Source organism: Dysidea avara, chromosome 4 (genome assembly GCF_963678975.1).
Source record: "Dysidea avara chromosome 4, odDysAvar1.4, whole genome shotgun sequence".
Lineage (NCBI taxonomy): Eukaryota > Metazoa > Porifera > Demospongiae > Dictyoceratida > Dysideidae > Dysidea > Dysidea avara.
Genome location: NC_089275.1, coordinates 44,533,454 through 44,544,734, shown reverse-complemented (window position 1 = coordinate 44,544,734; position 11,281 = coordinate 44,533,454). Strand labels below are relative to the sequence as shown.

The 11,281-nt window shown below is 39.4% G+C and overlaps 4 protein-coding genes across 5 annotated transcripts in view; 2 read left to right on the top strand and 2 right to left on the bottom strand.

The window, feature by feature from the left end:
* Nucleotides 1-4,628: 4,628 nt before the first annotated feature.
* On the top strand, nt 4,629-6,135 carry LOC136252318 (uncharacterized). Its single transcript, XM_066044730.1, has 2 exons — nt 4,629-5,364; nt 5,487-6,135. The coding sequence occupies exons 1-2, from the start codon at nt 5,125-5,127 to the stop codon at nt 6,093-6,095; spliced, it is 849 nt and encodes a 282-aa protein (XP_065900802.1). The 5' UTR covers nt 4,629-5,124; the 3' UTR covers nt 6,096-6,135.
* On the bottom strand, nt 6,053-8,248 carry LOC136252317 (uncharacterized). The gene is made up of 7 exons (XM_066044729.1): nt 8,104-8,248; nt 7,739-7,882; nt 7,516-7,686; nt 7,283-7,464; nt 6,724-7,094; nt 6,472-6,671; nt 6,053-6,421 (listed from the first exon to the last, which is right to left on the bottom strand). The coding sequence occupies exons 1-7, from the start codon at nt 8,246-8,248 to the stop codon at nt 6,390-6,392; spliced, it is 1,245 nt and encodes a 414-aa protein (XP_065900801.1). The 3' UTR covers nt 6,053-6,389.
* Nucleotides 8,249-8,356: 108 nt separating this feature from the next.
* LOC136252316 (uncharacterized) lies at nt 8,357-10,399 on the bottom strand. Of its 2 annotated transcripts, none has more exons than XM_066044727.1 (6): nt 9,843-10,399; nt 9,313-9,788; nt 9,078-9,272; nt 8,939-9,025; nt 8,590-8,866; nt 8,357-8,541 (listed from the first exon to the last, which is right to left on the bottom strand). In XM_066044727.1, exons 1-6 carry the CDS (start codon nt 10,207-10,209, stop codon nt 8,357-8,359), a joined length of 1,587 nt encoding a protein of 528 aa, XP_065900799.1. In that variant the 5' UTR covers nt 10,210-10,399. The 2 variants fall into 2 exon arrangements, with proteins under 2 accessions (XP_065900799.1, XP_065900800.1); XM_066044728.1 differs by having other exon boundaries at nt 9,078-9,251.
* Nucleotides 10,400-10,474: 75 nt separating this feature from the next.
* The window catches only part of LOC136252314 (scavenger receptor cysteine-rich domain superfamily protein-like), a 28,289-nt gene continuing 27,482 nt past the window's right edge, over nt 10,475-11,281 (top strand). The window contains exon 1 of the mRNA XM_066044724.1: nt 10,475-10,747. Coding sequence (XP_065900796.1) covers nt 10,699-10,747 — 49 coding nt within the window. The 5' untranslated portion in view covers nt 10,475-10,698. The remainder of the gene's footprint in view (nt 10,748-11,281) is intronic.

Below are 11,281 nucleotides of genomic sequence, written 5' to 3'. Positions count from 1 at the left end.
TTAATAATTCGTATCGACACTTTCCTTAGAGCAGCCGTATTCGGACGCCACAAAACTAATAACGGATTCCGTACTGTAAGGGCAAGTAGATGCCTGTATAGCAACACTTGCAAAGCGATCAAACAGCCTAGTGAAGTAAGAACACACTGCCACGCCCTTATCAATCAGAGCGCGCGCTCGTACTTAACGATCAGTGGACCACGCCCATTACTAATGGTCCAGCTGTAACTAATTGTAGAAAACAGGAGATAGAAACCCTGCATGCCTTTCAATTTAGTAATTGAGCAGCTTGCATAAAGCAAGCAGCAAGATCGAGATACTCTAATAGAGCAGTCAGTGCCAAAGATCAATAATAGCTATATACCTATACCAAAAAAAAGTTAACAAACTAGTGAATTTAAAAATTGTTAATTTAGAAATGGAAGTAGGGATCAAGCGATAAAAACTACTGAAACAAGTGATTTGAATGATGGCAACTATTACAACATAGCTTTGTGGGGAAATCCCTACTTTGGCATTGAACATATATGGTGACGTGGTGAGATACCAATGTAAGGATTTCCCCACAAAGCTATGTTGTAATTAATAATAGTTGCCATCATTCAAATCACTTGTTTCAGTAGTTTTTATCGCTTGATCCCTACTTCCATTTCTAAATTAACAATTTTTAAATTCACTAGTGTACTACCCACTTGTTTGTACCGTACAGTGAGACAAAATGATGTCACACCTATCACTGCATGGGTTAATGTTCACATCCAAAACACCAATCCTAGTAGTCACCAACTACAAATTTATCAAAAACCATATAATTTTGTATGCAATTGGTAAAGTACTAGACTAGTCAGACTGCTACAAAGCACGTGGTAAGGGTAACACGTTGACAGAAAATGCAAAGAAAATTAATTTAATTGCTTAATCTACCTGGTCATATAACTTTCTAGAAATTCAAAATCTGGTAATTAAAACAATTTTTAGTTACTTAATCCATGTACAATATCAACATGATTCATGAACCCTTGAAAGATTTGCTTACAAAACAAAAATTCAATAGTTTTGTAGCAATGGGCTGGGGTAAGGTGATACTAGCTGTTTATAAAATTAAAGTACTGGTGATGGAGTATGTCAGGAATATATTTTATTTTAAGTATAAGCCATATGCCATGCACTTCAATGGCTTCATAATTGGTTGTTAACATAACTAATTGTCGTGCTGAAGTATCAAGTAGGAGTATGTTGAATTGGTGCAACTTAGAAAAAAACATAATAATGAATGGAAGTTGACGATTTCTTGCAGTATACATCACAATGGTAGTGTTTTGGGCCCATTTGCTATTACATTTTAGTTAGGGAATAAGGAGGTGTAAAGCACATGTGACAGTCTTATCTTTGTAATTATAGCTGCATGGTATCCTCATGTGACATGTTCTATCATAAATTATAGGGATGGATCTAGAAGAGGGTATTAAGCTAGGGTGAGGGCTAAGAATTGTGGGTCAACTTGCATTGTTGATACAACTAGTAGTTATAGCAACTACAATGAGCAAAGCACACTCAACATGTAAAGCATGCTCTATCGGGGAACAGAAATTTTTTTTGCAAATTTAGCTTTCTGAGAAAAAGTTAAATTTGTTTTCACCAAGTACTTCCCGTACTTGGTGAAAATAAATGAAAATTCTTTGAAAACAGTTGCAACATGGACTGAAATAACAGAAACCCCCAAATGTGAAGAAATATAGTTTTGCAGTAAGACTGGAATTCTTTAGACTGTTTTTATTCGAATATTTTAATTTTTAAGTAGTTTTACCCCTGACATCTTTTCATTGCCCATGTGTACTTAAGATGTAATTATCTGTTCTGTAGCTTCTACTATCTCTGTAGCTAGCACATAGTAAAATATTAGAGGCCTTGCCCTAGAATTATACCTCATAGTGAGACTCAAAATACTCATAGCAAATGCTACCAGCAATATAACATAAAATTAAACTTTGTTTGAGTGCCAACAATAAAGAGTTTATTAGTGCTCAAACATTACAGTAGTGGGGTCTTTTTTAAAGCTTAGTACTGATGTATACACTTAATTTCACATGCCACACATGCAAGCCAGTCATTGTAGCTAGTATCTTAATGGTTTATTCTTCTGTAAACAATACAATCATCTTCATACAGCTGACATGAACTTTATTTAGGACACACTGTATATACGATGCCTATAGAGAATACATAAGTAAATGCTGTTTAGCAGTTCCAGCATGGTGCCTGGAAGACGCCACTGAGTAGCTATTTCTATATTGAGTCAGAAACACATGTCATAAAGCCAGAAATCAATAATCATGTGCTAAGAACTGAGTGTTTTGTTATACATTCTTATGTTCAGCAATTATAGTTACCTGTACAATTCATAATTAGGACATGTAAACTACTAAACAGGAAAGCTGAAGAAGCACTGCATAACAAGTGCATGCATCTCTACTCAATGTCTGCTACAATTTTGACTCCTAGAAAGTCCACAAGATAGTACACCACCCCATCTTCTTACTAAGCAACACATCAAAGGTCCTAGGACATCTAATCTACAGCAATATTGTTTCAATGACTCTATTAGCAATGCTACCTTACAGCAACCTCAATATTTTACCAATCAACTTTAGAAATTGACAACATATATTTATATGCATCTGTTTGACTTAGTATTCCACATTATGGGGGCGGATCCAGGGAAGTTTCTGAGGTTTCCAGAAACTGGTCAAGTATATTCAAGAAATTAAAATTTATCATTGCATTGATTAGCAAAGATTCAGATTGAAATACCCAAATAGAACAGTCACATTTTGTATTTTTAAAGTACCTGAGTAAAAGTAGTCCGTAATCATTTCTCAGAGTGCTCGCTTTTAGACCTAACTTTTTTCCTGGGGACATGCTACCACAATCAGACCCCCAGAATGGCATCCATGTGTCTGTTGTATGCTTAAAATTTCACATCTCTAGCAACCTATTTCAAATAAATAAATCAATTCCTAACAGAATAAAATTATAATGTTTAAAATGTCACATTTACTTTTAGTAAAAATTCTAATCTCAAAACACATAATTTCTTGGGCATTCCCCCAAACCCCCTAGACTCAAGTGTACAGAAAAATTGGAAACCTGTCAATGTCCTGGAGCCACCCTTGCCACAACCAACTTCCAGTAAATCTATATGGTCTTGTGGCATCATTGAAAAACTGAGATCCTCATATATGTCAAATCTATAAATAATCATATTTCACAGCTGTTACCTGCTGTATCCGTCCCTCAGGGCAGCATTATTGGTCCTCCAATATAGCTATTTCTTGTCTAAATCAATGACATTTTTCATTTGAATATTCTAAGTAAATTATTGACATTTTCAAATAACACCAAATGCTATAGGAAAGTTATAAACTAATTAGACCAACTGACACTACAAAGAGATATCAATCATTTTTAAATGGACTTTTACCAGCTTTTATCCCGAAGGCTTTAGTCCTACCAAATGTCTTACACCACCTACTTTATTGATCAGGATGAAGTATTATAATGTAGCCATATATGTCTCAGTACATATTTGTGTTTGATGTTATTACAGTGCCATGGACTATGATTACTCTTCTGCTTCAGGCTACTTGTATCTACTGCATGTGTTTCAGAATCAGTAGTTAACACTGATTATAGTCATGGTGGTGAGAGGCCCAACATTCATAATTATAGCCATAGGCGATTCTAACCCCCTGCTAAGTTACTACCCCTCCTCCCAATCTTGCAGTATATGCATAGATTAACATTGTTATTTTATGTTTTAGCATAAATTTTAGCCCATTTTCAAGCCTTCACATTGCAAAAATCCTGCACCCCTCTGATCAGCAGCCTTTTATTTTATATTCTTTTCATAATTGAGGAATTAACAATGCTTAACCCATTCGAAGCTAGTGGTTCAGGCCCTTGCCAGTTACTATATGTGTACAGTGTTCCAGTCGGTACCCTGTCCTAATAACATCTATACAGGCAGCTTTATCTTGTGGTTGGATTTGAGGATTTATTTTCCAAGTAACTGAGCTTTCTCTGGCCCCTATAACCCCCCCCCCCCCCCCTCCCCAACAGCCCTCCACCCCACCCCCTGCTGCTAGTAGTGATTATTGTGGTTTGTTCATCTCACCATTGGCCCATCAGGCCATGTGACTGAGTCATGTTAAAGTATTTACGGAGGGTCCGACACCAACTGGAATCCGACACAAATTTGGAATCCCACAGTGGAATCTGGAATTTGGGCAAGAATTTGGAATCTGAAATCTCGACAGTTGTTCTGCAAGTCCAATTATTTCCGTATATTTCCAGTAAATTATACCGTATATTATCTCATGTGCTGTACATGTGTTAACTGCAATCAGCTTAGTCTTGTGAGCACGGTGGCCTCGCCAATGATCCAATTAGCCTGGAAGCCAGCTGAATGCACAAAAGTGCTAATATCTGTGTTGCTAGCTATGTAAATTTCCAAATTTGGAATCTGGAATCTTTGGTTGGAATTAGTCTCGCGTGCCAGACGGTTTGTGTGGGGGCGGTAAATAAACCGTCTGGTCACTGTTGCACACATTCCGGGACCACTGCCGGAATGTTGGCAGAGCCAATCAGATCGCTTCGCGGACTCTGTGACGAAACAAACACTAATAATTCAAATTCTTAGTGTAGTAAAGAACTGAATCTCGGCTACAGATTACTTTTTCGAAAGTTTAACAACGCCATGGGCTTAGGATCTTTGTTTCCCTAGTACAGGGCTCTTAAAAGCGTTGGTATAAGAACGATTATGGTTCACTACGGATTTGTGAAACGGCGGAATTGTAGAGTAAGACGTTCAGCAATGTTTCGAATACGTCACCAGGACAATACAGTACAATTATCGTCTTAGTCTGCTCACAGAGGTGATTGGAACGATTATTACATCATCCTTGGCGCAAAACAATGCCGTGATGTAATCTAATTGCATTCCAGTGAGTTCACGGAAAGTGTGCAACAGTGACCCAGAGGAGGTTGGACACGATATAAACGCTACTGAAAATTATTACGTTTAATTGCATATTTGAAATTCCTTGTTTAGAATCTGAGGAAAAAATGTCGGAGTGCGTAGTTGACGTTGAAGTTCTCCAGACAGGAAGCCGACTTGAGTACGTTGTTCCCAGCTTTCCGGTATTTAAGCCGCTTATAAGAGAGGCAAAGTTTCGTTGGAAAGACATCGAAGATGGAACGCTGCACGTTTTTGATGGTTTTGTCCGTGAATGCGAGAATTTAAATCACCACCTGCCAGCAGTAGCCAGACTGCCTGTTAGTCACGACAATGCCTTTCTTATCGAGGTGAGCCATTAAATCACACGATTTCTACAAGCGCTGAGGGGTTATGACAGCGTGCATACAGTGTACATGATGAATATTTACTATTCATATAAATGTTGAAATATTCCATGTTATTTTTGCAGGTTGAAGAATTTGCCAAATCAATTGATGTGTCCCAATACAAGTTGTTCCGGGATAACCAAGTTTTTGTGATTTGGGACTGGGCATGGTTGGACGATGTGGAGGATGGGGAGCAAGTAAACAGCAGTAATAATGAAGACGGTGATGATGCATCTACCACCAATCATCAATTGCAATCTGATGATGATGAGAGTGACAATACGGATGAACCAGTAGTCCCACCAATCACTCACTCCGTGGTGTTTAAGTGTATTGGGGCCAATAAAGAAAAAAGGTACCAAGAATTGCTAGCTTTAGCTAGCAAGAAGTTGAAAGACGGACAGACTGTTCCGGTGCAGTTAAAGAAAGAACCAACAAACTGTTTTGATTCTCGTGCCATTGCCTTCATGTGTAAGGCTGACAAGGAATGGGAGAGGATCGGATATGTTGTGTCTGAAGCACTACCTGATGTCCACAATGCCATGGATGCAGACAAAATACTAGCAGTCCGTTTTGATCGGATTATGGTCAAAGTGTACTACAAAAATCCAGGCTGGTACGCTGGAATCATCATCACTTTGAATGGAACTTGGTCTAAGACTGTTTGTCAAAGCTGTAGTACATTTAAATAGACTTATTTATGACAATTTGTATATGAATGTTCGTGTGTTAGTTGGTTGTAAGTGCCGGGTGGGGGTGGCAGCTCAACTGGCAAATTATGAAATGTAGCTCGGATTGAGGTAGAATTCCGAACTGCAAGTGTCACCCGGTTATTGGATCCAAGCATTTCATATTTGGGAGCACGTTTTGGTTTAGGATTTTTATTGGGTCTTGCTTCAAAGTCAGGCATCTCTCCTTCGTAGAAACGGCTGTGGGCTGATGTATAATAATAAAATGGCAAATCAGGATCAATCCTTTTAACAAATTCATGTGTCACCCTTCTCCAGCCATATAGAACCTGCATAACAATGCACATGTACAGAAATGTAATTTTTTGAAATCCTGAACCTCTTAGAGTGAAGTCTCTCCCAACGCTGTCACGGAGCAAGCTGAAAAAGCATTCTACATCGTCCGCTGTACTTGCCCGAGGATGCTCTGGGGGCAGGTTGTGCTTAGTGATGTATTCATGTCTCCATTCACGGGACTCGATGTTTGCAATTAGTGCAATTAATGTTTCTCTACTAAACCCCCTAACTCTTGTAATATTTCTAAATCAGCAATTATATATGAAATATTTACACATTAAATATGTTTATTTACCTGTTGACTTCTAAAAGACTGAAGTCTCGAAGTTCGGCTTGTTGATGCCAAGGCATCAAATCGTCCAGGAGGTAGCTGAGAAAATCAGCATTATATTTACTGCGCTGTGCACTTGTCAGTCCCCTTTCGTCACAGGCACGTCTCCAATTGTGAACAACACTAAGGTACTCGGCTTCTTTCTTGTAGCCTTTATTCTCCATCCATTTCACTAAAGATCCACTGAACAATCTCTCTACGTCCTCCACAGACTGCTTTCTCACTCCTGAGAGAGCTGTATAGGTGAGCCCAGCAGACGAATCATGAAGAGCTTCTTCGAATCTCTCCAGCTGGATATCATCGTTTCCACCTTGTCTCAGGCTATGTCCTATGCGCTATATTCAATAAAGGAATGAATTTTAATGCCAAACAATTATGAATTTACAGACAAGCATAACTAAAAATATACAAAAATATGGCTTTGGTCCCCGAATGCTCTCTCACACCCATCCATACTGTATATTTCAATGTGTCATGTTTAAGTGATGACCACTACAAAAGCACAAAGAGACTCTATACTAACCTTTAAGACGTGACCCTCATCTTCCCGTTCACAAAAGCCCAGTCCTGTCTTTGGATGAATCTCTGGGACATACAGATGCTCCTTGAATGGCACACCTTTGGATTGCCAAAGGTCAACTTGATGCTTGTATTCAAGCTGAGCCAAAATTGATTTTAATTTTTCTGCCTTTGTTTCATCTTTACCTAACCCGGATATTGTTACAATAAACAGGTCAATGTCACTTGCTAACAGACCCTCTATCCAAGTGTGAAAGGTATATCTAGCTGGTACAGTTTGCAGCCTCAGACGGTCAATCGCATCATCGGTTGTTGCACCTGTTTTAAACCATCCATGAACCTGTTTAAGCAGGTCTGCAGGTACAGCAGGATTATAGGCACGTGCAGTGCATTGGCCATCAGCATCACCTACATATGTATCAACACAGTGATGCGTATTCAGATTACATAGTCTACTTACACACTGGAGTAATCATTTCGATCATCTTCTGAAGTTTCATGTGTCCATACTGTCGTCTAACATCACTACGAATCTGCAGCACTGACAGCGGTCGAGTGTTTCCTTTCATACGCAATGAATTCCACTCACCATCTGTCGTAAACCCTACATATTATTTAAAAGCAATAGCTATAATTAAAAGCAATATTTCTATACATTAAGCAAGTTCAGAGAATTTACTCTTGGTAAGGTTTAGTGAGGAAAACTTTTAAGCAATTTGTGGATCTTATTAGGCATTTAAGTTTCCAAATAGGCCAAACTTTCCTCTGCCAAACTTTCCTCTGCCAAATAGCAATATGATTGCATGTGTGTATATACGCACTCACCAGCCACTTTCATCTTCCTTTTCGTCATCTCTTCAATTAGCTTGTTTGAAAGTTCACGAACCCTACCATCAGTCAATCCCTTGTACGGCAGACACTGCACGGGTATTGCATATGGCTTCTTCCTACGTTCTTCGTTGCTAATCATAAACACTAAAATGTGGGTCGCTGCAGTTCGCTGGTGCCGGGTGATGCCCCTGATGAATGCCACTAAATTCGTGCGGATCTCCTTCAGCTGGCTAGGGATATTATCTTGTTACCATGAGTGCTGGTGTTCGCCAATCTTTGCAGACAGTACATCAATATCTGAATGCAATTTTCTACCCATCTCGTTAAGATCCCCCAGTTCCTTAAGCTTCCAGCTCAAGTTGATCAGATCTTTGTCATTGTACTTGTTTGAATGCAGCTTTTCAGAGTACACATCATTTGACCTTATCAATTCTGTAAGAAATATATAAAATTCAATTTGTAAAATTACGTTATCAGTACCTGCATTAAGAAAATTCAAATCTTCGGCCAAATCTTTCAAGATATTCTTGAAATCTTCCCCAGCTTGGTTTCTATCTAATCCAGCATTTTCTGCCATCTTTAAACGTTTATTGTAAGCATCACACTGTTTTTGCAAAGAACCATCGTTCAGGTCAACATCTCCACTCCATTGTAGTTTTACAGACTCCTTCAGGCCTTTGGTAATATCACACCCATCAGCTTTGAGCCACCACCATGCATCAGGGTTAGACTTAGCTGCTTCATCTAGGACGGTTAGCTAGAAACCACAATCGTATACAGAGTAGTACTTCGCTTATATATTACATTATGTACAAACATGCATGTGTACCTGTATTTGTGAATTTAAATGTATTTCACTCGAAGCAATATCTCGTCGTATTGTCCTTTCTGAAATGCCGGGGATATTAACCAAAGCCTATATTTATTTATAAAAGGTACTAATTTGTTAAGTGCAATCAATGTTATACCTGAAGGGGATTCCGTCCAAATGAATGTTGATCAGCACTACTGTGACTACTTTCAGAAGATTGTGCAGAAAATGTAACACTCCATAAAGGCCCATGATGCAGCTTGGACCACTTCTGTCCAAAGTGACAATACATTGTTTGCTGCCACAGCCAATAATCCAGGGGACACGAAACCTGCATAACAGCATGACACATCTACATATTGACTACATTTTAGTACATACATTATTATTACCTGTTGTAAATTATCACAAGAAAAAAAATTTGCAGCATATTCAACCAACCCCATCGGCATACATTTCGTTGGAAATTTTGAGTCACTGTTATCCTCCCTCATTGTTCCAATACCTTTAGCTAGGTTGTATAAGACATTGGAGCGTCCATGGCGTCTAAGCTGCAGCATAGCATTCTTTGCATGGATCAAAAAATCTTCAGGAACAAGACAATGGCCTGATGAGAGGTATGCTGTGAACATCTTCGATACAGCCTGCAATTGATCTTTTTCAGGTAACTTCTTGAATAAAACCAACAGGGTGGAAACATCTATACTATCTCTCTGTACACTTGCACAAACAGTAGGCCTTTGTGAGCTGGTAGATGCAGGCTCAGTCACTGGTGCATTGCCCCGCCCTAAGTAGTGCACTTCAGCTTCTTTTGGTGTCTTAAACTTACTAGACAACAAGCCTACTACTTTAAACCGACAGGCCATGCCTAGATGCAGAATATTTAGGTATAGCAAGTGGCACACATTTATAAATGACTCACCACTTCTGTAAATGCTGTGCCCTGACCTGGTATGCACAAACTCACTGGCACTCTGCCAGTAAACATCCCGTTTATGAGCAGGCCAGGAATTCCCCTCAGAATGGAATAAGATGAATTCTGTAAGCGCCTTTAGTTCAGCGTCAGACCATTTTGTCGATGCACTGGCTCCTTTCTTGACGACACGATCAAAAGATTCTGATAAGACACGTGGCAGAGTATGATTCCCATTACAATCCTTCTCCCTCAGTGGTGTTCTTGGCGTTCTTTTGGGGTCTCTATGAGGTGTTAGCAGCGTTGGGGAGCTTCTGGGACGCTTTGGAGCCGTACTTTCGGGCGTACAAGCTCTCGCGCAACTCAACTCTTCCATTTCAATCGCGCACTTTCTGCACACGTGATCCCTTATTATACAATCGTGATTTCCGTATTCAAAGTGGTGGGGTTGAATGGGGTATAGCGGCTAGATACATTAATAGTAAGTTACTGCATCGATTGGTTCTAATAGAAGCTTCACAAAACGGTTTATTCTGTTTGCTGTACAATTGAATGCGCTCACGTGCGCGTGTCCAACCTCCTCTGACAGTGACCAGACGGTTTATTTGCCGCCCCCACACAAACCGTCTGGCACGCGAGACTAGGTTGGAATCAGGAATCTTTACAAAAAAAAAAAAAGTGGTGAGATTCGGAATCTTACATGCGACTTTTGGGTGGTGTCGGATCCCTCGAGTATTTATCAAAGAATACAGCTGGGTTACCTGTGTAACTGCAGCTATCTCACAGAGCTAGCTATCCTTGTCACGTGATCAAAGTCTGACGCAATCAAGACAAGTGATACGGTGTAACAGTGTAAGCATTGAGGATGAAGTTCGTGGTGAATATTTTTGCTTTTGCTTCGACTGTTTTAGCAGGTACATACAATTGTATGTCGTGTCAATGTATTGTCACAGTATCTGGCATGAATTGTGCCTCAGTTGCGGCCTACACTGGTGGTTGCCTCCGCAGTGTAGTGTCCCGCTGTTTCACTCTATTAAACATTACTCATTAGGCTCATTGTCTCGTGGTAAAAACATCGTATAATTATGCAGGCTCTGCCTCCAGTGTATTGTCTATAGCTAGCTCATCTTTTACTTGTCACAGTTTATACTGATATTTTAAAATAATGTCTCTTATTGTTGTTTGTTTTCGTATACTGTGTTTATTTCATAGGTAATATATACCTACCACTTTTGTGGGCGGTGGTACCCAATACCCATATAAGTAAATGAAGGCGAGAATGTTTTCTTTGATCTTGAAGGGAAGGCCACTTCAAGTTCATTAACATCTGTGATATACTGTCTTGATCATTTCTTCTCTAAGGTTTGTTTAACACAAATCTTGCAGCACGGTGTTGATTCATTTCCAGTTGGTGGATACATAGATAATATACCCCCCTGGATTGGAAA